This window comes from Oncorhynchus mykiss, chromosome 13, assembly GCF_057628025.1.
Source record: "Oncorhynchus mykiss isolate SJ-2025 chromosome 13, ASM5762802v1, whole genome shotgun sequence".
NCBI classification, from domain to species: domain Eukaryota; kingdom Metazoa; phylum Chordata; class Actinopteri; order Salmoniformes; family Salmonidae; genus Oncorhynchus; species Oncorhynchus mykiss.
The window spans coordinates 45,050,826-45,077,190 of NC_143034.1; the positions used below are offsets into that span (position 1 = coordinate 45,050,826).

Here is a 26,365-nt window from a genome sequence, read left to right on the forward strand (position 1 = left end):
TATAATTTCCACCTGTTGTCTATTCCATTTGCACAACAGCATGTGAAATTTATTGTCAATCAGTGTTGCTTCCTAAGTGGACAGTTTGATTTCACAGAAGTGTGACTCCTTTCAGGCATACCCCAGTACACAAAGGCTGGGCACTTGTGATGATTGGCACCCACTCAGAATATGAAGTGGGTGGGCAGATGGCACACCAAATGGCACACTGTTCCCGATAGTGGACTACTTTGACCAGGGTTCCATTTGAGACAACCTGAGGGTGAGGGAGAGAGATGGACTGGTTTTTGTTCCTGTCCTGTGACAGGTACTGTGTGTGTGTAGACAGATAGACGTACGTTGCTGATATGGTCCTGTGTTTTCTTGATTCTCTGCATCTCTGGCGTGTCGGCCACAGCACTGAAACCTTTCCCTTTGTTCTTCTCAAACTCCTCCTTGTACTGCACCTGGAACACACAATCACACCCGGTCAGACCACACTGTATAGTCATAGTAAATCGGAACACACACCAAGAGTCAAAAAATAACAGTGAAATGCTCCCTTACGGTAACAACACAATGAGTAACGACAGCGTGGCTATACGGGGTAATTGAGAGAGCCATGTACATATAACTAGACACAAATGAAATGTAAAAATATATATAGAGATAGAGAGAGAGGGAAAGAGCGAGAGACTTCCTGTTGCCAGGGCAGTGAGACCATACACACAGGATGTGCTGACATGGCCTTATAAGGTCACACCAAGAGGTGTGTGCACAACAGAGAGGGTGTGTATTAATGCACATGGATGTATGGTATATGCATAGCAGGGATTCCATTAGGAAAATATGGCGCTGGACATTTGACCAGCAGCCTTTTAATTCTACTGGACATTTGATTCTACTGGACAATGGACTGGACCCATATGCATTGGTAGCGTAACCTGATCAGAATGCCAGGAATCCCATTTTAGATGGTAATTCATACAAACAGAACATGCAAGTTGAGGATGCAACAAAGTGCACAGTCCCCTTCTTGACGAATTGTGATCTACAGTCGTGGCCAAAAGTTTTGTGAACGATTAATTAATTTCCACAAAGTTTACTGCTTCAGTGTCTTTAGATATTTTTGTCAGATGGAATACTGAAGTATAATTACAAGCATTTCATAAGGTGTCAAAAGCTTTTATTGACAATTACATGAAGTTGATGCAAAGAGTCAATATTTGCAGTGTTGACCCTTCTTTTTCAAGACCTCTGCAATCCGCCCTGGCATGCTGTCAATTAACTTCTGGGCCACATCCTGACTGATGGCAGCCCATTCTTGCATAATCAATGCTTTTGAGTTTGTCAGAATTTGTGGGGTTTTGTTTGTCCACCAGCCTCTTGAGGATTGACCACAAGTTCTCAATGGGATTAAAGGTCAGGTTTGCCGCCCTTCTTGACACCCTGCCATCCTCCAAAAGTCTTCGTCTCACTGTGCGTGCAGCTGCACTCACACCTGCCTGCTGCCATTCCTGAGGAAGCTCTGTACTGGTGGTGACCCGATCCCGCAGCTGAATCAACTTTAGGAGACGGTCCTGGCACTTCATGGACTTTCTTGGGCGCCCTGACGCCGTCTTCACAACAATTGAACCGCTCTCCTTGAAGTTCTTGATCATCCGATAAATGGTTGATTTAGGTGCAATCTTACTGGCAGCAATATCCTTGCCTGTGATGCCCTTTTTGTGCAAAGCAATGATGACTGCACGTGTTTCCTTGCAGGTAACCATGATTGACAGAGGAAGAACAATGATTCCAAGCACCGCCCTCCTTTTGAAGCTTCCAGTCTGTTATTCGAACTCAATCAGCATGACAGAGTGATCTCCAGCCTTGTCCTCGTCAACACTCACACCTGTGTTAACGAGAGAGTCACTGACATGTCAGCTGGTCCTTTTGTGGCAGGACTGAAATGCAGTGGAAATGTTTTTGGGGGATTCAGTTCATTTGCATGGCAAAGAGGGTCTTTGCAATGAATCGCAATTCATCACTCTTCATAACATTCTGGAGTATATGCAAATTAACATCATACAAACTGAGGCAGCAGACTTTGTGAAAATTAATATTTGTGTCATTCTCAAAACTTTGCCACGACTGTACTATCCCCCATAGTAAAAACAAAGTTGACCTATTCTATTGGTCAGTTTGTTGAGAAAGAAATAGCCTATTCCAAACAGATTCTGGGACAGTTGCGGGATGATAGATCCCAAATTCATACAACCAGTAGGTCAACTTGTTAAAAAGCAAATGAGTCTGATCAGAACATTTAGCTTAACATGTTGATACTATTCCTTCTTCACATTATAAAATGGCAGCAATGCACACAAGGCAGAAGGAGACGCACAAATGTTCGTTCCATAATGCAATTTGCGGGAAAAAAGATGCGAGCGGTTTCATGTGAAAGATGAAAACAGCCGTTAAGACATTTAGAAAGGGGGAGATCTAATATGTAACAACTAGCATGGGTTGTTAATATGACTCAAATTGTGCCTTGGGGGAATAAAATTATAAACTAGCTCCGACTGGGAAAACTAGTTTTGTCATCCAACTCGGGAATTCCAAGTCTGGAACTCGGCCTCTTTCTGGAGGTCAGACTTTCCGACCTGAAGTTCCATGTTTTGAAAGCACCATATGCATTTGCCTTTTGAGATGCTTCAGCAGCAGCTCTCGTGCCGTCTGACATGTAAGATACAAATTAACCTACAGACCGATCAGCATGACCTGTCAAATGTATTTACATTGACTGCTATTTCCACCAATGAATAGGCAAAAAATTCATTATTTCGCAATTAGATTTTCTTCCTCCCCCGGACAACTGACCGGGTGCCAATTTATTTTATTAAATCGACTTTCCTATTTATATTGAAAAACAAAAAGCTAAATTAAAGCCAAAAGCCGGCTATTACCGGAAACCCTGATGCATAGGTCTGTGTGTCTGTGTGTGTGCTTACCCATCCCTTCCCAGTGTGACCCTCAGTATGACAGGAAGTGACCAGCCCATGTAATCAGATGGGTATCACTCTAATGACAACACAGCAGTCACACACAGCTGGCCTACTGTACCGATGACGCAACACTTGTGGATTCATACACACATTCATACACAAAGTACCAACCCATACACACACAGAAGTACATAGTTAGGTTCCCTATGAAACACAATACAGGCCCAATGACATGTCAAAAATGACAATCACTTCCCTCTCTCTCTGGTGCTTGACTGCACCAATAAACGAATATCCGTCTGCCTGCCCACCCCTGGAAGAGCCTGCTGCCATAATCCATTACCAAGCAGCACCCCATCCAGTCTCACTCAGAAATACAATATCTAGATTAGGATAGATATTGTATTTCTATGAATACACTCCTCTCCTCTGACAGCCAGCCAGCCTGACTGTTGTTTTAAGGATTGGGCAGTCCCACACCCTACGTGTTTGATTGGTTTATTGGTAGACAGGAAAGTGGAGAGAAGACCGGAAAGTAGGGAGAGGTGCACTCTGGGCCAGATTGGAACCCATGCTGACTCATGTTGATCAGGGTCTGTGGCTCTAAACGCTCCTTGACCACAGGTCACCTGACTGCTGTTTGACTGACACAGCTCTACAGAGTGCTGATCTGTCCTCTACCCCACACACCTTGTGAGGATAGGCAGGAGATGACTGGGCCATAATTCACAATGTGTGTGTGACATGTGTGTCCCATTTGTGTGTGTGTGTGTGTGTCTTAAATTTAGCACTAACTCTTTTCAACATTTGATCTTTCTGGTTCCTCCCATGTTTAAGTGAAAGACAGAAAAAGTACATCATTTTTTGCATGTAAACAGCCAATTTGAATTTCTGGCCAGGTATTTCTGGAAGGTATTCAATCACTTTTTCAACATTTTGTTAAATTACAGCCTTATTCTAAAATTGATGAAATCATTTCAGTCAATCTACACACAATACCCGATAATGACAAAGCGAAGGCAGGTTGGGGAAATCGTTGCACATTTCTTAAGAATAAAAAAACAGAAAGAAATGACTTACCGAAGTATTCAGACTAGAGGTCGACCGATTATGATTTTTCAACGCCGATACCGATTATTGGAAGACTAAAAAAGCCGATACCGATTAAAAAATATGTTTTTGTAATAATGACAATTACAACAATACTGAATGAACACTTATTTTATCTTCATATAATACATCAGTAAAATCAATTTAGCCTCAAATCAAATGAAACATGTTCAATTTGATTTAAATAATGCAAAAACAAAGTGTTGGAGAAGAAAGTAAAAGTGCAATATGTGCCATGTAAATAAGCTAACGTTTAAGTTCCTTGCTCAGAACATGAGAACATATGAAAGCTGGTGGTTCCTTTTAACAGGAGTCTTCAACATTCCCAGGTAAGAAGTTAAGTTGTAGTTATTATAGGACAATTTCTCTCTCTACGGTTTGTATTTCATATACCTTTGACTATTGGATGTTCCTATAGGCACTTTAGTATTGCCAGTGTAACAGTAAAGCTTCCGTCCCCCTCCTCGCTCCTACCTGGGCTCAAACCAGGAACACATCGACATCAGCCACCATCGAAGCATCGTTACCCATCGCTCCACAAAAGCCGCGGCCCTTGCAGAGCATGGGGAACAACTACTCCAAGTCTCAGAGCGAGTGACGTTTGAAACGCTATTAGCGTGTACCCCGCTAACTAGCTAGCCATTTCACATCGGTTACACCAGCCTAATCTCGGGAGTTGATAGGCTTGAAGTCATAAACATCTCACTACTTGAAGCACTGCTGGCAAAACGTACAAAAGTGCTGTTTGAATGAATGCTTACAAGCCTGCTGGTGCCTACCATCGCTCAGTCAGACTGCTCTATCAAATAAGACTTAATTATAACATAATAACACACAGAACTACAAGCCGTTGGTCATTAATATGGTCGAATCTGGAAACTATCATCTCGAAAACAAGACGTTTATTCTATCAGTGAAATACGGAACCATTCTGTATTTTATCTAACGGGTGGCATCCATAAGTCTAAATATTCCTGTTACATTGCACAACCTTCAATGTTATGTCATAATTACGTAAAATTCTGGCAAATTAGGCGGCCCAAACTGTTGCATATATATTGACTCTGCGTGCAATGAACGCAAGAGAAGTGACACAATTTCACCTGGTTAATATTGTCTGCTAACCTGGATTTCTTTTAGCAAAATATGCAGGTTTAAAAATATATACTTCTGTGTACTGATTTTAAGAAAGGCATTGATGTTTATGGTTAGGTACAGTCGTGCAACGATTGTGTTTTTTTCGCAAATGCTCTTTTGTTAAATCACCCCCCGTTTGGCGAAGTTGGCTGTCTTTGTTAGGAAGAAATAGTCTTCGCAGAGTTCGCAACGAGCCAGGTTAGCAGGCAATATTAACTAAGTATGCAGGTTTAAAAGTATATACTTGTATATTGATTTTAAGATAAGGCATTGATGTTTATGGTTAGGTACACATTGGAGCAAGACAGTCCTTTTTCGCGAATACGCACAGATTATATGCAACGCAGGACACACTAGATAAACTAGTAATATCAACCATGTGTAGTTAACTAGTGATTATGATTGATTGTTTTTTTATAAGATACGTTTAATGCTAGCTAGCAACTTACCTTGGCTTCTTACTGCATTCACGTAACAGGCAGTCTCCTCGTGGAGTGCAATGTAATCAGGTGGTTAGAGCGTTGGACTAGTTAACTGTAAGGTTGGAAGATCGAATCCCCGAGCTGACAAGGTAAAAATCTGTCATTCTGCCCCTGAACAAGGCAGTTCCTAGGCCGTCATTGAAAATAAGAACGTGTTCTTAACTGACTTGCCTAATTAAAATCGGCCATTCCGATTAAAAATCGGTCGACCTCTTAATTCAGACCCTTTGCTACACAACAAGAAATTGAGCTCAGGTGCACATCCTGTTTCCATTGATCATCCTTGAGATGTTTCTACAACTTGAGTCCACTTGCGGTAAATTCAAATGATTGGACATGATTTGGAAAGGCACACACCTGTCTATATAAAAAGGTCGCACAGCTGACAGTGGATGTCAGAGACAAAAACCAAGCCATGAGGTTGAAGGAATTGTCCGTAGAGCTCCGAGACAGGATTATGTCAACTCACAGATCTGAGGAAGGGTACAACAACAACGTCTGCCACAGTGAAGGTCCCAAAGAACACAGTGGCCTCCATCATTCTTAAATGGAAGACGTTTGGAACTGACAGAACTCCAGAGTTCCTCTGTTGAGATGAGAGAACCTTCCAGAAGGACAACCATCTCTGCAGCACTCCACCAATCAGGCCTTTATGGTAGAGTGGCCAGACAGAAGCTAATCCTCAGTAGAAGGCATGACAAGCCCGCTTGTAGTTTGCCAAAGGTCACCTAAAGGAAAGGACTCAGACCATGAGAAAACAAGATTCTCTAGTCTCGTGAAATCAAGATTGAACTCTTTGCCCTGAATGCCAACAGGAGGAAACCTGGCACCATCCCTACGGTGAAGCAGGGTGATGGCAGCATCCTGCTGTGGGAATGTTTTTCAGAGGCAGGCGCTGGGAGGCTAGTCAGGATCAAGGCAAAGATGAACAGAGCAAAGCAGAGATCCTTGATGAAAACCTGCTCGAGAGAGCTCAGGAACTCAGACTGGGGCGAAGGTTCACCTTCCAATAGGACAACGACCCTAAGCACACAGCCAAGACAATGCAGGAGCGGCTTTGGGACAAGTCTCTGAATGTCCTTGAGTGGCCCAGCCAGAGCCCGAACACGATCGAACATCTCTGGAGAGACGTGAATATAGTTGTGCAGCGACGCTCCCCATCCAACCTGACAGAGCTTGAGAGGATCTGCAGAGAAGAATGGGAGAAACTCCCCAAATACAGGCGTGCCAAGCTTGTAGCATCATACCCAAGAAGACTCCACGCTGTAATCGCTGCCAAAGGTGCTTCAACAAAGTACTGAGTAAAGAGTCTGAATACTTATGGAAATGTGATATTTAAATAAATACACTACCGTTCAAATGTTTGAGGGTCACTTAGAAATGTCCTTGTTTTTGAAAGAAAATAAACATTTTTGTCCATTAAAATAACATCAAATTAATCAGAAATACAGTGTAGACATTGTTAATGTTGTAAATGTCTTGTAGCTGGAAATGGCTGATACTTTATGGAATATCTACATAGGTGTACAGAGGCCCATTATCAGCAACCATCACTCCTGTGTTCCAATGGCACGTTGTGTTCGCGAATCCAAGTTTATCATTTTAAAAGGCTAATTGATCAGTAGAAGACCCATTGCAATTATGTTAGCACAGCTGAAAACTGTTGTCCTGATTAAAGAAGCAATAAAACTGGCCTTCTTTAGACTAGTTGAGTATCTGGAGCATCAGCATTTGTAGGTTCGATTACAGGCTCAAAATGTCCAGAAACAAAGAACTTTCTTCTGAAACTTGTCAGTCTATTCTTGTTCTGAGAAAGGAAGTCTATTCTATGCGAGAAATTGCCAAGAAACTGAAGATCTCGTACAATGCGGTGTACTACTCCCTTCACAGAGCAGCACAAACTGGCTCTAATTAGAATAGAAGGAGTGGGAGGCCCAGGTGCAGGTTTCTCTAGTTTGAGAAACAGACGCCTCACAAGTCCACAACTGGCAGCTTCCTTAAATAGTACCCGCAAAACACCAGACTCAACGTCAATAGTGAAGAGGCGACTACAGGATGCTGTCCTTCCAGGTAGCTGGGAATAAAATCTGCCGTTTCCAGCTACAATAGTAATTTACCACATTAACAATGTCTACACTGTATTTCTTATCAATTTGATGCGATTTTAAAATCGGACAAAAACAAGGACATTTCTAAGTGACCCCAAACTTTTGAACGGTAGTGGACATACATTTGCAAACATTTCTCATAACCTGTTTCTGCTTTGTCATATTGGGATATTGTGTGTAGATTGACGAGGGGAAAAAACAATTTAATTCATTTTAGAATAAGGCTCTAATGTAACAAAATGTGGAATAAGTCAAGGGGTCTGAATACTTCCCGAATGCACTTCATGTGATCATTAGTCGGGAAACCAAATAGTTTGACTGACGGCTGCCTTTCAGATCTTCTACTGCGTACACTCTCCTGTTCTAGCAGTATGACAAACCAATGTATTTTCCAGACAGTTTTATTAGGGCCAACTGTCTCTCATAACCTTTCACCCCCAGTCTTCTCAACACTCCCAGCCCCTCCCCACACCCCAAATCCATGTCCAGATCTCCCAGCAGGCTCCAGGCCTCAGACCCTGGCCAATAGAAATCAGCCTTCTATCACAGGATGTACCAGAATAACAGTCTATTTGGAGAGGGGAGAAGAAAAAAACAGACCAAAACTGGGTCACCTGTTATTGCTATAAAGATGAGATTGGAGATTTGCTCTCTGCACACTAAAGAGTTGGTGGTGTGTGTGTGTGTCCGTTTTAGAACTACTGCACGTTGTCATATGATGTAGGCTGTGTGTGTTGTTTACACGTAGCAGAGATGTGGAGCTGGTTGATCTTCTCTGTAGGTTGCTGCTGGAGATACTAGGTTCCAGCATCTGTCAGTGGTCTCATTAGCCTCCTCTGAGAATGTGTGTGTGTGTGGCTGGACTCTTATCTCCGTGTGGCCATGTTGCCTCGGTCTGTTTGTTTACTGGTCTTCTAGGATCCTCCCAGTCCTCTTGGAGGCCCCTGGGAGCTGGTGGACAGACTACATACACTGAGACTGTCAGTCAGTATGGCTGCTAATCCACAGCTAACCCCAACACACACACACCCCTCCTCTCCCCTCTGCATGTAATCCGGATTGGCGGTGGTGCTATTAACGAGCATGGGTCCGGACTGTGACTGATGGCCATCTCTCCAACTCTAGTCTTCCTCTCACTTTATACAGAGAAAGAGATGGAACGAGAGAGAGAGAGAGAGAGACCAGTGAGGGGGCATCGGGGCTCAGTCAGACTATAGTTTCCAGTCCACATGACTCTTGTGGCAACAAAAAAAGAAAGAAGAGCAGTTGGGAGAGATCAGAGAGAAAGAGACGGGCACAGATGGCGTTTTTTCTGCATGGGGTGTGTTAAGTCTGCTCAACCCACAACAACCAATAACCAGTCCTCCTAAATACGTATCATAGTCATACATATGAGAACACGCTTATTAATATATACTAAAGGATTTTTTTTTATTTTGTAAATGTAGCCGTGTGCGAGTTGTGTAAGTGTGTGTGTGGGGAATACTCCATGTAATTGTGGCTGACTAAGGGCCCTTTGTGAGCATCCCATAGATGTTTCCTGAATATACTGTGTGTGTGGCCGGAGCACAGAGGCCCTGTCATAGATTATTAGAGGAGAAGACAGGAAATAGGCTCGGACTCAAACTCTCCGTGTGTCTCGGAAACCGTCAACATCCAAGTGTGTGTGTGTGTGTGTGTGTGTGTGTGTGTGTGTATGTGTGTGTGTGTCTAACTAGCTACTGTACATCCGTGTGTGTGTGCCCGTGTCCATGCTAGCTCATCATTTGAGTGTGTGCGAGCGGCGAATGGAAGTTGAGGGTGCGTGTGGGGAACTGGGGCCGCTTCTCCTCTGTCCCCCTCACCACTGCCTGCAGTGTTGCCACGGGAACCCTATTGCTATGGTAGCAGGGTAGGGAGGTCCGTCACACCTCATTACAATAGTTTATGAGAGGGAGCGAAGAGAGAAAGGAAGGCACTGACACAGGAAGAGGGAGGAGGGTGGTCGAAGGAGGAAGAGATACGTGAAATCTGAAGAGGAAGGAAATGAGAGGAATGCAAAAAAGAGAAGCGGAGACAGAGGATCTTCGTCATAAAGAGGGGGGCGCTCTATTGGCCTGGGGGGTACTTTCTGTCTGGAGGAGGTAAAATATGAATGAACAAAAGAGAGAACAGTGGGAGGGGAAAACACCGATGAGGAGGAAAAGGAGAAACATGAGTGGAGGAGAATCAGCGATGACACAGGCAGAGAACAGAGCAGGAAGATGGCGAAAAATGGAGGATGACTATACACAAACATGTGGGAGAGAGAGAGAATGCACATAAATCCTAGCAGTTTAAAAGGAGTGTCTCCACAAATAGGCCTGAGCGTCATAGGTCATTAGAGCGTCATAGGTCATTAGAGCCAGAGCATCATAGAGACATTTCAATATGAGGATCAGTGATGGGGCCTCGTAAGCATCTTTAATTACTTCCACACTGACGGCGTTATGAGACCTGTGGACCGGGATTATCTGTGGTCTGGTGAGTAGGTAGGTACCTGGCTCTGCATCTTGCTCTGCTGTTTGAGGCGGAGGTTCTCAGGAGTGTCGGCCACGCAGGTAAAGTTTGTCTTGGGGTAGTGTCTGTAAAAAAAACACACAGGAGAGGAAAACATTAGCACAGGCACACCATCTAGAACTGTGGTTCACACACACACACCTTTTAACCCGCTGTAATTACAGCCATAAAATGGTGATGCATTTTCAGTGCAGACTTTTTGTTTGGTAGATTGTACTTTAGGCACAGAAACAGAGTTAAGCCTGCGTTTTGAACTGAAAGTCATTCACATTAGCAGCCAATATGAACGAGAGGTATCAGGTGACTTCCCTGGAGTCCAGGCCAAGCAGGATCATACAGCCTACACATATGCAGGGGGGGGTTACAGGATCAGATGGAAATCATGGTCAGTCTTGTCGCCTCGCTCTTCCTCACAAATATCGTCATTCATTTGCCAGAATGTTACACCTTCATCGCATAAGGATGGAAGGTTGTGTGATGTTACAGCTAGATTTACACATACAGCCAATACCACCTAGTAAGGTAGAGTGGGGCAAAAAAGTATTTAGTCAGCCACCAATTGTGCAAGTTCTCCCACTTAAAAAGATGAGGCCTGTCATTTTCATCATAGGTACACTTCAACTATGACAGACAAAATGAGAAAAAGAAATTCAGAAAATCACATTGTAGGATTTTTAATGAATTGATTTGCAAATTATGGTGGAAAATAAGTATTTGGTCACCTACAAACAAGCAGGATTTCTGGCTCTCACAGACCTGTAACTTCTTCTTTAAGAGGCTCCCCTGTCCTCCACTCTATATACCTATATTAATGGCACCTGTTTGAACTTGTTATCAGTATAAAAAGACACCTGTCCACAACCTCAAACAGTCACACTCCAAACTCCACTATGGCCAAGACCAAAGAGCTGTCAAAGGACACCAGAAACAAAATTGTAGACCTGCACCAGGCTGAGAAGACTGAATCTGCAATAGGTAAGCAGCTTGGTTTGAAGAAATCAACTGTGGGAGCAATTATTAGGAAATGGAAGACATACTTGCTTAAGCTAGTACATGTCCAGGCCCGTCTGAAGTTTGCTAGAGAGCATTTGGATGACCCAGAAGAAGATTGGGAGAATGTCATATGGTCAGATGAAACCAAAATATAACTTTTTGGTAAAAACTCAACTCGTCGTGTTTGGAGGACAAAGAATGCTGAAATGCATCCAAAGAACACCATACCTACTGTGAAGCATGGGGGTGTAAACATCATGCTTTGGGGCTGTTTTTCTGCAAAGGGACCAGGACGACTGATCCGTGTAAAGGAAATAATGAATGGGGCAATGTATCGTGAGATTTTGAGTGAAAACCTCCTTCCATCAGCAAGGGCATTGAAGATGAAACGTGGCTGGGTCTTTCAGCATGACAATGATCCCAAACACACCGCCCGGGCAACGAAGGAGTGGCTTCGTAAGCAGCATTTCAAGGTCCTGGAGTGGCCTAGCCAGTCTCCAGATCTCAACCGCAAAGAAAATCTTTGGAGGGAGTTGAAAGTCTGTGTTGCCCAGCAACAGCCCCAAAACATCACTGCTCTAGAGGAGATCTGCATGAAGGAATGGGCCAAAATACCAGCAACAGTGTGTGAAAACCTTGTGAAGACTTACAGAAAACATTTGACCTCTGTCATTGCCAACAAAGGGTATATAACAAAATTACAGGCCTCTCATCTTTTTAAGTGGGAGAACTTGCAATTGGTGGCTGCCCAAATACTTTTTTTGCCCCACTGTATATAATGACAACCCACCCAAACTAGGCCTATCTGAAATAGGAAAATGATCAATGAAATCGCCAAGGAGCCTTATTGCCGTAGCAGATTGCTAAACTGTATTTTAAATGTGGGTAATACACACTACCGATCAAAGGTTTTAGAACACCTACTCAATCCAGGGTTTCTTTATTTTTTACTATTTTCTACATTGTAGAATAGTAGTGAAGACATCACAGCTATGAAATAACACACATATGGAATCATGTAGTTACCAATAAAAAGTGTTAAATCAAAATATATTTGCCTTGATGACAGCTTTGCACACTCTTGGCATTCTCTCAACCAGCTTCATGAGGTAGTCACCTGGAATGCATTTCAATTAACAGGTGCATCTTGTTAAAAATTAATTTGTGTAATTTCTTTCCTTTTTAATGCATTTGAGCCAATCAGTTGTGTTGTGACAAGGTAAGGGTGGTATATAGAAGATAGCCCTATTTGGTAAAACACCAAGTCCATATTATGGCAAGAACAGCTCAAATAAGCAAAGAAACAACAGTCCATCATTACTTTAAGACATGAAGGTCAGTCAATACAGAACATTTCAAGAACTTTGAAAGTTTCTTCAAGTGCAGTCGCAAAACCCAACAAGCACTAGGATTAAACTGGCTCTCATGAGGAACGCTATAGGAAAGGAAGACCCAGAGTTACCTCTGCTGCAGAGGATAAGTTCATTAGAGTTACCAGTCTCAGAAATTGCAGCCCAAATAAATGTTTCACAGAGTTCAAGTAACAGACACATCTAAACATCAACTGTTCAGAGGAGACAGCATGAAATCAGGCCTTCACGGCCGAATTGCCGCAAAGAAACCACTACTAATAGACACAAATAAGAAGAGACTTGATTGGGCCAAGTAACACAAGCAATGGACATTAGACCGGTGGAAATGTGTCCTTTGTTCTGGAGTCCAAATTAGAGATTTTTGGTTCCAACCACAGTGTCCTTGTGAGACACAGTGTGGGTGAACGGATGATCTCCGCATGTGTATTTCCCACCATGAAGCATGGCGGTGGTGGTGTTATGGTGTGGGCGCTGCTTTGCTGGTGACACTGTCAGTGATTTATTTAGAATTCAAGGCAAACTTAACCAGCATGGCTACCACAGCATTCTGCAGCAATACAACATCCCATCTGGTTTGGGCTTAGTGGGACTATCATTTGTTTTTCAACAGGACAATGACCCAACACACCTCCAGGCTGTGTAAGGGCTATTTTACCAAGAAGGAAGGTGATGGCGTATCCCCCGACCTCAATCAAATTGAAATGGTTTGGGATGGGTCAGCTCCGCAGAGTGAAAGAAAAGCAGCCAACAAGTGCTCAGTATATGTGGGAACTCCTTCCAAGACTGTTGGAAAAGCATTCCAGGTGAAGCTGGTTGAGGGAAGGCCAAGAGTGTGCAAAGCTGTCATCAAGGCAAATGGTGGCTATTTGAATAATCTCAAGTATATATTTATTTTGATTTGTTTAACACTTTTTTGTTTACTACAGGATTCCATCTGTGTTATTTCATAGGTTTGATGCCTTCACTATTATTCTACATGTAGAACATAGTAAAAATAAGAACAGTCCCTGGTGAGAGGGGAATTATTTTTAAAAAGCAATGGAGCTGGCTTCGAGGTCCAGATTTGACTTTAAGGGGGCTAGGATTTTAAGGAAAGCAAGGCAGTTCAAATAACCCTCAAGTCATTGTTTAGAGTTCGTCTCCAGTGTGAATTAGGAACCCCTGCAGACAGATGACATCTCTAACAGAACACAAAAAGTCTGTTTCAACAGAGGTGATTGGCGGGGGGGGGGGGGGGGGGGGGGCGGGGTGTATGGATTGTGGGGAGCTGTTTCTTTCAAGGTTACTAAATGCCTGGTTGAGAGTCAAAGCAGGTGTGGAAACACCCCCCATGGAGGACAACAGGAAGAGTAACAGAATGCAACACAGGGAGAGAGAGAGGGCCAGGGAGAAACACAGTCACAGGGAAAATTGTCATGGTTTTCTCCTCCACCAGAGCATGAACACAAAGCTCTTCTTGAATGGGTTTTTGGGGGATTTCTGGTCTGGTCAACCACACACGGAACCGAGCCAGCCAGTCCCACCTCCCACTGCCCTTGAAAAACGCTCTGCCTCAAAAGCATGCTTCACAGACCCAAACACATTCTACATACACACCGGGCACAATTCCAAAAGCCCCGTACTGCAGACTTGCTTGCTTGATTCCTGATCTGTGTAAGCGATGCGTACAAGTATGTTTTTATACACCAGAGCTTTTCCTGCTAAACTCAGCTGCACTCCTCCTTATGCTGCCTGCCAGTTCACTCAGTTGTCCTGAAGGCAACGAGAAGCACAACGAGGTTCAGGTCAACAGAGAAAAAAAAAAAAACTCAACTGAATCTAGCTGCTCATATGAACTCCACTACCCAGCATGCCCCAGGGGGTGGGACGACCACAATCTCCCCCCTCTCCATGCCTCAGGGTATCCCAGTTAGGTAATATGTTTTGTGTTTCCTTGACGACCTGGTAAACACATCAAATTTCCATTTAAACTTATGTAGAGAGCTGGACGAGCTCTAAGCCTCAAACGACGAGGCCTTCTGAAGAACGCGGTGCAATTATCTACTACCAGGAATGAGAAACTAATTAACAAGCACTTTTAAACCCACACACAGCTCAAACAGCAGAGTGTGAGCCCATAGTACTGTGAAAGTGCTGAACAGAGCACTTTACAGGCTCTGTGTGATATTAAGATTACTTTCTTGGTCAATTGCACACGAGGACCAACCAAAATGTGACTTCTGCTTTTAACCCAACCCCTCCGAAAGACACACAGACAAGTTTTTGGAGAGGTGTGGGTGGCTGCCACACTGAGCAACCAGGGAGCTGTTGTTGTGTGGGGGTCGAGGGCCTTGCTCAAGGGCACAACTGCAGGCAAAGGCATCTAGGATTTGACACCAGCAACCTTCTGGTTGCCAGCTCACGTCCTGGGCGATTTTTCCTGTCGGACCCGGGATTCGAACTGGAAACCCTCTAACGGCTAGGCTACGTGCAACCCTCCTTGCACTCGAGCACGCAAGCGCACACACAGCACAGAATGCTCAAACACACACGTTCCTGAAGAGGCAGAGAGAGTGCTGCTCTCAGATCCCATTCAAATGTGGCGGTTGGCCATGCTAGTGGCAGCTTCGATCTGAAGCTGAAGCCTCAGTTTGCCATTGTCATGTGTTACGTTTGGTAGCAGCATCCTGTGGTAGCCAGCGGCGCTGTTCCTTAGCGCACGAGGAGTGTGACTGGGCGGCTCGGATAAACCGATTGTTTGTAGGTTTTGTTTGGGGACACGGGTGTGTCTGGTTGGTTTGTGGCGGTGGCCAGCGTGTGCTCTACAGAGCACCTTTGTGCTTTAGGTTGCTGCAGCGTGGAACAGAGAGACGAGTGTGCAGCTGGCACACATACCCGATACCCATTGTGTGTTTGAGCTTGTATTGGTGTGCAGTTTGTGTGTGGACGAGTTTAACTATATTCGTTTGTCCAGGAGTCCCCACAAGAATAGTAAACAAACAAAAAAATTGGGAACATTTTGTTTGTCCCCACAAGGTGAAATACTATTTCTAGGGGGTTTAGGGTGAAAGGTTAGAACTAGTGTTAGAATTAGGGTTAAGAGCTAGGTTTGGGGTTAAGGAAGACAGGATTTTGAACGGGACTGAATTGTGTGTCCCCCCACAAAGTTAGACATACAAGAACGTGTGTGCCGCGCACTCGAAGGCTATGTAATGCCTGTACATGCATGAGTCTGGAGTCAGTAACCGACAACACTCCTTTGTCAGGCTGCAGTGTAACGAGGTGAGGAGTCACACACGGCCTCCCCCTGCTAATCAATGAGCCACAAACACACACTACTGCTCTGTAACAGTCAACATGATGGAACAGGAACTAACCCACTGCCCAGGAGAGAGTGAGGGCTATTAGCATAGTGGAACTAGGAGCGGGCGGAAAAATAACTTTCTGGAAGGCCACACCCACTCCTGTCCATAGGGGGCACTCAAGGACAAAGTAGCTGATCTAGGATCAGTTTACAACCAATGCTAAATTAATTAGCCTAACCCTTAAAATGGGATGAGAAAACCTGATGTGACCCTGGATCACGGTTAGGCAAAACGTCAATGGCAGCTACTCTGAGGTAGGTTGGGGCAGAGTACTATAGAGTAGATATCTGGTAGTAAACCTCTGGTTTTATAGGTGGGACTGAGCTGGTGTAGACAGCTCTGTGTTCTGCTAAGGCCCGAGCCGTTGTGAATTCTCGTCTGACTGACGTCCACACAGGGAGACCGACAGAAGCCGTTAGACCGAGTCTAAAATGCTAAAGCATGTCTGGCTGAGATGTTTCACTGACTGGGTTCTTATCCAACTCAGTTTCTATCAAGACCTGCCACTGAGCACTTGGGCAAACTGTGGAAAGTACCCTGTGCTGCGACAACACTGGGATTATGTTATTCTCTCTGAACGAATGGCCGGTGTTGACTTCTGTTAAATCATTAACTATACAGTTGCACACAATTTGAAAGGAAAACTTGCCTACTGTGTGACCAGAGAACAGGGCTCTTCAAATCTGAGCCTGGAGGTCCGGAGTACTGCTGGGTTTCTGTTCTGCCCGTCCTGATAATTCATTGCACCCAAATGGTGTCGCAGTCAAAGATAAGAGGGGGAGATTGATAATCAGCAGTAGTACTTTGACTCAAAGTAGCGATTTGTAAATATAAAATAACAACAAAAAAAGGTGGGGTTAGCTAGTGCTACTCGGCTGTACCTGCGCCAAAACGCCGGTCACTCTCATCCAATACCTTGTTCTCCATCTTTTTAAACAGTGAGCCAAGATGTTTTCAGCACTTATTTCCATGACGGATCAAAACTCATTTCCCCCCCCCCCACACTCTCTCTCTCGTCTCTCTGCAGCAGACATACACAGAGCAATATTTTGGAACATAAAAAAAAAAAATTGGTATTGAATCGCAATGCATATAGAATGGTGCGTCGCAATGACAGTGATAACCTCGTATGGTGAGATCCCTGGCAGATCCCGGGCCTAAAAACAACAGTGGAACGGACTTGGGAGGTCCAGATTTGAATTTGCCTGCTATAGAACATGGCGAGACTGGTCAAGGTGAAACTGCCTTTATAAACACGATTGGTTCCATTAAAAGTTTGGTTTGCAGCGTTCATGAATCCAGGGGTCATGAGAACAACAGCGGTTGTTTGCCCAAGGCGCGCACTCTCTCTCTCTCAAACTCCATGGAAACAAAGCGTCAAGAAAAACGTCCAATCTGTCCGTCCTCCTAAATCTCCCGCAATCCCCTTGTGAGCTGGCCGACTAATCAGGGCACAGGGATTCTCAGCCCAGCTGTGGGTGGGCAGCGTTCAGTGAAAACAAACAGGCGTCTATCAGCTGCTGACAGACATAAAACTGTGATGATAGCATAGTTGACCACAGTAAAACCACAACACAGCGCGAGTGGAGTTAGAGCCAGCATTCCTTCCCTGGAGAGGGAGTCTCCTCCACGGGTAGGGGTTTACTCTTGACGGGTAGGGGTTTACTCTTGACGGGTAGGGGTTTACTCTTGACGGGTAGGGGTTTACTCTTGACGGGTAGGGGTTTACTCTTGACGGGTAGGGGTTTACTCTTGACGGGTAGGGGTTTACTCTTGACGGGTAGGGGTTTACTCTTGACGGGTAGGGGTTTACTCTTGACGGGTAGGGGTTTACTCTTGACGGGTAGGGGTTTACTCTTGACGGATAGGGGTTTACTCTTGACGGATAGGGGTTTACTCTTGACGGATAGGGGTTTACTCTTGACGGATAGGGGTTTACTCTTGACGGATAGGGGTTTACTCTTGACGGATAGGGGTTTACTCTTGACGGATAGGGGTTTACTCTTGACGGATAGGGGTTTACTCTTGACGGATAGGGGTTTACTCTTGACGGATAGGGGTTTACTCTTGACGGATAGGGGTTTACTCTTGACGGATAGGGGTTTACTCTTGACGGATAGGGGTTTACTCTTGACGGATAGGGGTTTACAGAAATGGAAAGAAGAGCAATACAGTCTGGAGGGTGCCTGCTTCCTGAAGGAGGGATAGCGAGAACGGAGGTCTGAGGAGAGAATAGAGATGATCCTGCCAAAGGCAAAAACGCATGATCTCTCTGAAAGATCGGGATCTAAGAGCGACTGGAGAAGTAGGAAATTCATGGGAAAATCCCTACTCTCCAGTATTCAAAATGAACGTGTGTGTGTGTGTGTTTGTGTTCCTGGTTGGATTCTGGGCAGAGGGACAAGCGTATTGAGAAGCGGAGGAGAAGGTTGCAAAGGTGTAACATTAGTAAAATATAGTTTGTTTTCCTGGCATGTATATATTAAGTGCATGTAACTAACTAACTGTGTGTACGTGAGGGAAGGGGGGGGGCGCCTAACTGAGTACGTGATGGAAGGGGGGGGGCCTAACTGAGTACGTGAGGGAAGGGCGGGGCCTAACTGTGTGTACGTGAGGGAAGGGGGGGGGACTAACTGTGTGTACGTGAGGGAAGGGGGGGGAACTAACTGTGTGTACGTGAGGGAAGGGGGGGGGGACTAACTGTGTGCACGTGAGGGAAGGGGGGGGAACTAACTGTGTGTACGTGAGGGAAGGGGGGGGAACTAACTGTGTACGTGAGGGAAGGGGGGGGGGACTAACTGTGTGTACGTGAGGGAAGGGGGGGGGACTAACTGTGTGTACGTGAGGGAAGGGGGGGGGAACTAACTGTGTGTACGTGAGGGAAGGGGGGGGGAACTAACTGTGTGTACGTGAGGGAAGGGGGGGGGAACTAACTGTGTGTACGTGAGGGAAGGGGGGGGGAACTAACTGTGTGTACGTGAGGGAAGGGGGGGGAACTAACTGTGTGTACGTGAGGGAAGGGGGGGGGAACTAACTGTGTGTACGTGAGGGAAGGGGGGGGGAACTAACTGTGTGTACGTGAGGGAAGGGGGGGGAACTAACTGTGTGTACGTGAGGGAAGGGGGGGACCAACTGTGTGTACGTGAGGGAAGGGGGGGACCAACTGTGGGTACGTGAGGGAAGGGGGGGACCAACTGTGTGTACGTGAGGGAAGGGGGGGGAACTAACTGTGTGTACGTGAGGGAAGGGGGGGGGGAACTAACTGTGTGTACGTGAGGGAAGGGGGGGGAACTAACTGTGTGTACGTGAGGGAAGGGGGGGGAACTAACTGTGTGTACGTGAGGGAAGGGGGGGACCAACTGTGGGTACGTGAGGGAAGGGGGGGACCAACTGTGGGTACGTGAGGGAAGGGGGGGACCAACTGTGTGTACATGAGGGAAGGGGGGGGGGGACTAACTGTGTGTACATGAGGGAAGGGGGGGGGACTAACTGTGTGTACATGAGGGAAGGGGGGACTAACTGTGTGTACGTGAGGGAAGGGGGGGGACCAACTGTGTGTATATGAACAGAACATGAAGCCAAGTCTTCTTTCCCCAAACACACACAGTGAGAAGAGGCAAAAATGAGAGGGGGATTCCAAGGATTCCTAACCAGCCGTGGGAGCGTGGGCTTGAGTGGGAGTGTGTGTGTGAAGTGTGAGTCACTGTTGAGGAATTTCTCTTGGGAGCGTGGGCTTGAGTGGGAGTGTGTGTGTGAAGTGTGAGTCACTGTTGAGGAATTTCTCTTGTTGGGGGGGGGGGGGGGGGTGTAAACATCACACACACAACCTTGGGTCAGTCTCTGGACCAGTCTTCTGCAATAGGCTAAAACGGCCACTTCTGTTTGGTATGAGGGCTGAACACCTGAGCCTTTTGTGAACGTCTATTACCTTTCTCAAACACACACACACACACTTGGGGACTACTTACGCATTGCAGTATGGTCTCTTTTCAAAGCCTTTGTAATTCTTCATGTTTAGAGTCATTTTGCAGATCTCGCAGCTGAAGCATCCTTTGTGCCAGTACTGAGAGAGAGGGAAAGAAAAATTAGACATTCGTTTCACTGTTCTCAATGCTAGCATGGAGGACCTAAACCACACAGCATATTCACACCAGGAAGTGACATATTTGGATGAATAAGGTCATAACCATCCATTTTAGCTGGAGGAAAGAGTGAGAACGGAGAGAGAGAGAGAGAGAGAGAGAGGTCTGTTTGTCGAGGCGCAAAGGGGTTAAGGGTCCCCAGACCACTTCCTCTGGACATCTCTACACGGTGGTTATTTATACGCCATGTCAGGGGGACGTATGGCAGTGTGCGGAAAGAGAGCGAGAGAGACCGAGGCGAGCATGTTTGCAAAAACCCATGCGTGAAGCCCAGCGGCTGACTAGACACCGTTTAGAGCACAGAGCCACGTCCACTTTTAGAGAGAACTGCCAACTCCCACCGTGGCACCCCACCCGCCGGCTCAGCACCCATCTTCTGTAGAAGTCAACTCCCTCATAGAACAAAGCAGCATTGAGGATCCCAGAACAGTTTCTATGGTGTTTTAGTGATGAAACCTGCTCGTTGGAGCAGCCTGTAAGAAAGCCCTGCCGGGGTGGATGGCGAGGTCGCTGTGTGCCGTTGGAAAAGTAATTCCAACTGACCCAGGCATCCAGCACACCTTCGTATTCCATTAACGCCACTCGGGAAAAAAACGGTCAGCCAGGTTTCACAACGATGCGAGCGGCTGAGGATAAACACGGTGTTAAATTAAGAGCCAAATGTCCCGGAAAAAGGTTGTTTAACCTAGTTGGCAGCATAATCAGGGCTTCAAAGTCACGACCCCTTGATATTCCTGGCCTTGTGTGGAGATCTAACGTTACTCAGAAATACACACGAGTCACACACATCTAGTGACGGAACCAGTTTCCCTGCCCTGTCCCTATTCACCTATAGCCATACGCAACACTGCCAACAGAGCACATTGAGCTCCCCTGATTGGATGGCTACTGGAAAAGACCTGTGGTCAGTTTGATTTGACCCTCTCTTTCTCTTCCTGTCTGTCCATCTGTTCATCTCTGCAAGCCTGGGTCTGCTTCTCTCCCTCTAACCATATTCACAACAGCCCTATCCTTCTTATTCTCACCCACCCCACCCCCCCACCCTCTCAACAGCAGGCTGATCTGTGGCCTGAGGGTTCAGAGGGGGACCGAGGGAGGGAGGCTGGAGGTAAAGAGGAAGGAGCATGAAAGGAGGGAGAGGGCGAAGGGAAGAAGAGAGGGGTGGATGAGTGAGGGAATGATCTGGCCCGTTCCTGCCGTCAAGGGAAGGCAAAAGACAGAGGGAGGAAGAAAGAGAAAGATACCGTCCTTATTAACACGGCTCAGGGGTGTTCTCTACTCAGCCACGCCCCTTTTCTCCCTATTCCCGTCTTTCTTTCACTGAACATTCTCCACACACAAATAAGTCAGCGCACTGAAGCAGACACACAGCAAACACAACCATTCAAACACACACACAGTAAATCGTGCAGTGTCCCTGTGGTGGGAAAAGGGCATTACGGCTGGGGGTCTTCATTAGGTCCCTGTGTGTTCTACAGTGATACAGGCTAGGGGTCTTCATTAGGTCCCTGTGTGTTCTACAGTGATACAGGCTGGGGGTCTCCATCAGGTCCCTGTGTGTTCTACAGTGATACAGGCTGGGGGTCTCCATCAGGTCCCTGTGTGTTCTACAGTGATACAGGCTGGGGGTCTTCATTAGGTCCCTGTGTGTTCTACAGTGATACAGGCTGGGGGTCTCCATCAGGTCCCTGTGTGTTCTACAGTGATACAGGCTGGGGGTCTCCATCAGGTCCCTGTGTGTTCTACAGTGATACAGGCTGGGGGTATCCATTAGGTCCCTGTGTGTTCTACAGTGATACAGGCTGGGGGTATCCATTAGGTCCCTGTGTGTTCTACAGTGATACAGGCTAGGGGTCTCCATCAGGTCCCTGTGTTCTCTACAGTGACACAGGCTGGGGGTAAGTAAAATCATGCAGCACACTACTAATTATTATTAGTAATATTATAATATTGATATAGCACACTATAAATCGTCTTCTCTCCTCACTGTCCTGAGAGGGTCAGGATATCCACCACGACAGCCGGGGATACACATTAAAAACACTATGGAACAGAGAAGACGACCAGTGACGAGGGGAGGATTGTAAAACCAGGAGTGTTTCCAGAACATATAGCAGGGTTTCCTGGAAGCAGTTAATCCACTACAGGACAAAGGCATTTGGCTTAAATCCATGACCCCTATTCACTCTGATACCTTTTCAGAATTCTAGTCTGGTCTGTTCTCACACTGGCCTTTACGGACGGACCACCCAGGGCTGTGTGTGTGTGAAGCTGCTGACCAGCAGAGCCGGGCTGGGGCAGACAAAGGAGTGGGGGCTCATTCTGGACACCGGCACTGAGCCCTGGTCAATGGAGCTATGATCCAGAGCCAGCCAGCAACACTGGGCCAAACCTACACCCCAACCACACTACACAGGCCCAGTCAGAGAGATGGGACCCACTGGCAGATGCATCACCTTCACCCCTCCCTCTCTGTGGCTGTGCCATGTCAAATCCCTGACAGTGCAAACATAACTACCCGCACAGGGGATTCCATTTCTACTAAATCTAGGCCTCAGCTGTTTCCGGATGCGGCGGCCATTTTTAGTCTGTCCACCTGTCTAAATATTCATCCCGATCTGATGTCTAAACTCCCGTCTCTCTCTGTTACCATACTCTCGACATTCCCTCTGGGCATCACCCCTAATCTGTAATCCCAATGTGTGTTATGGAGAAGCACTGGATAAACAAACGGAACAGAGGGAGGGCCGACAGGGGGTGTGTGACTGCGGGTGCTAATGCCTTCAAGCGGAGGGGTAAAGGTGAGCTGAATGGCAGCAGTGGACTTTGATCCTGTGTTTACCGGGGTAAACGCAATATTGACCTTGGGCGAATTCCAGCGCCATAGAGAACAGGCTTGGATTGCAGCCGTGTCCCAAAAAATTATACCCGGCCTTCACCCAACCTGCTAACCCACATTCCATCAGGTCACCCCCCCCCCAGAGCCCATGACCGTCTCTGGGGCTAACACACTACTGAGCGAGGCGGGGAGAGATTCGTTTAGAACGAGATGACGAGAGTGTCAGTGTTCAGACTCCAGGAAAACCCGTCCGGGGCCTGTGTGGGTGCTGAGGCTGAGAGGCAGGATCTGGCAGTCGGTAAGAGAATCAGGACACGGAGGCAGAGAAAAATGTAACGCTGTTAAAAGCAGGACTTTCTCCCTGAATCAGCGCAGCTCTGGGGTCCAGGGCTACATCTCGTGAACGCGCTCAGGCAGCCGAACGATCCCCCTGTCTGTGACCGAGACCCTGGCCAGTACAGACAGACCCCAGGCTATACGAGGCACTCCAGACACGTTGTCAGGCTGTGTGCACACCCGATAGGGACATTACCCGACTCACAAGGTTTTCAGTCACACACACACACAGTGTGTGTTGCCTCAGAGCGACCCCCATCTGGATGCCACTAACTCAGGGTTTCCCAAACTGGGTCCCCGGGACCCCAAGGGTTGCACGTTTTGTTTTTTGACTACACAGCTGATTCAAATAAAATCAACCAATCATCAAGCGTTGATCTTTTGAAATCAGCTGTGTTGTGCTAGGGCAAAAAAAACAAAATGCGCACCGCGTTTGGGAAATGCTACAATAACTCATTGAAGCCCACGGTTAATTATTGACCTACTCGATGCAGTCGCTTTTACCACACTCAACCTCTTATGTTGGCCAGCGGGAGAACCACAGCTCTCGCTAAAGTATGCACTTAACACTCATCCACAGACCACTTGGTATGGTGTGTGTGTCGATCTGCTGTAGTGTGCTTAAACAGACAGAGACACCGCCTGCCCGGCACCAAACCATTCTGAAATCCCTGACTGTGGAGAGCTGAGAAAGACTGAGCATTTTGGTACAATGTTGACTCACTTGTTTCTGGACAGGAAGCACACGGCCAGTCCGAACAGTCCCTTTCCCCACTTTGCCCGAACAATCCCTTTCCCCACTTTGCCCGAACAGTCCCTTTCCCCACTTTGCCCGAACAGTCCCTTTCCCCACTTTGCCCGAACAGTCCCTTTCCCCACTTTGCCCGAACAGTCCCTTTCCCCACTTTGCCCGAACAGTCCCTTTCCCCACTTTGCCCGAACAGTCCCTTTCCCCGAACAGTCCCTTTCCCCACTTTGCCCGAACAGTCCCTTTCCCCACTTCGCCCGAACAGTCCCTTTCCCACAGTCTCATCCTAAATCCTCCATCTCACACACAGAGAACAGGAGAAACAAATTGCTCTGTACTCCTATTAATAGAGCCATAGTATTGAGAGCAACGGGTGTCCCAGTTCCATAGACATATACAGAGCACAGAACCTCAGGTGACTGACTCCACCATGGACCCTGCCTCTGATCCGAGTCACAATTAGAGGCGACTGGCCGGAGGGGAAGGGGGGGGGGGGGGGGGGGGGGGAAACGCTCACCCTTCGGACAACATGAATCAGCTTTTAAATATAATCCACCCACATTTTGCCAGCCCGTTTCAAAAGGCCTAATCTCATTTCAGTAGGAAACCATTTCTAGACACTACCAGTGAATTACACGACTCGTTTGTCTGATCAGACAGTATCAGAAAGGCCTATTTGAATAAGATCAACTGACAGATCATCAGTGTTAGTCGTTGACGCCGTGTATTTGAATGAGCCTGTTATAAACAGTGTCTGTAGAAAGGTCTGGTCAGGGCTGACAGGCAGTAGGCAGACTAGCGTGCAGAGAGTTGGCACTGTTGATCCTGATGAGATCGCCAGGAGGGGGCTATTTGGGGGGAGGGGGGTTGCATATGATGAGGCTTGTGCCGGTGGGGGTGTGACTGCATCAGCCAAGATGGTGATGAGCGGGGGAGTGGACATGATTCAGTTTACATGGGAGGAGTCGGGTTTGACCTCTCAGCTTTTCTTAAAAAGATGGTGGCGGTATCTCTGTTGGTTCAGAGTCAGATTGCATTCTGACCTTTGACCTAACTAAGACTGTTGTGCACTGTGTACCATGCAGGGATGTTTCTGGATCAAAAGAGGTTTAAGGTGGTGGGTATGTCAGGGGGTGCAGAAGAGTGTCGATTCCTCCTCCATTAAATTTTAGAGGTCCCCCATCTTGGCGGCGTATAACGTATTTTAGCATTCTACGCGACCATAATCTTTTCTACATACTTTATACATTTGCTTTACCTCGTTTCAGTTGACACCGAAAGCATTTTCCCCAATTTAATTATTATTTTTTTTACACAGTTTGGACTTAGGCAACCTGAAGAAAACAAAATGACCCAACGCAAGGATTTCAATGAGCAAAAAAAAAAAAAACAATACACTGGGCATTACAGATGAGACAGTCCTCTCTGTTCCTGAAAGGTCATATCATAAGTGTCTGCTAGATAGAACACAGAGCATCAGACAGCTATGCTGGAGCCACACAAATATTTTCGTATCCTCCAGGGCTCTATTTTATAATAATATCTGTGATTAGACCTAACCATAACCAACTTTTCAAATGTATGAAAAGGCACACAATTTGATCATCTAAAAACACACCTTGCATAAACAGGCGAAGGAAGGTTCCTTCATGCGTTACATGGCTGCATTTTGTCCAGTCTTGTTCATTTCAATCCTCTGCCCTGAATTTACACAGGAGCAAAATAAGCTATGGCTTGTATTTAGAAAAATCAGTCAAACTGAAAGTCCTAAACCATAAATCCAAAGCTGTGACTTTTTATGATCTTAAAAAAAAAAAAAACATTAATCGAGTTAGCTTATCGACGCGTCCCGACATGTTACCTTGCATGCTAAGAGACGATATTTGAGCCGGGACAGGAGACAGACTCTGTTTTGTTCTTCTTTAGGACCTTGTGCTCGCTTCCCCTCCCTGAACCTGCCCTTCTTCCAGAGTTGAGGAAGATCACAGGTTTCTCTCTCTCCCTACTCTACCTGCGTGTGGTGGGGGGGGGGTCTGCTTTTCAAGGAGGAGAGGAACTTATCTGTGAGCTTCTTCCCTCCCTTCCCCTGGGCTGCTCTCACACACATTTGAAGCCACAGAGCAGATGTACAGTGGTATGCATGTCACAATAAAATAATGAAATATTGATGAAGCAGAGTCCTTGCAGAACGGGTTGCGGATAGGGAGAGAGAACGTCCATCAAAATAAAATATTTTTTAAAAGTATAGGTAC

At 46.3% G+C, this 26,365-nt stretch overlaps 1 protein-coding gene across 1 annotated transcript in view; it reads right to left on the minus strand.

Annotated features, from left to right (window-relative positions):
• Positions 1-26,365, minus strand: part of lasp1 (LIM and SH3 protein 1) — a 39,665-nt gene that overhangs the window by 9,976 nt on the left and 3,324 nt on the right. The window contains exons 2-4 of the mRNA XM_021557647.3: positions 20,017-20,111; positions 10,319-10,403; positions 339-446 (exon numbers count right to left, since the gene is read on the minus strand). Of these exons, the coding sequence (XP_021413322.1) occupies positions 339-446; positions 10,319-10,403; positions 20,017-20,111 (288 nt within the window). The remainder of the gene's footprint in view (positions 1-338; positions 447-10,318; positions 10,404-20,016; positions 20,112-26,365) is intronic.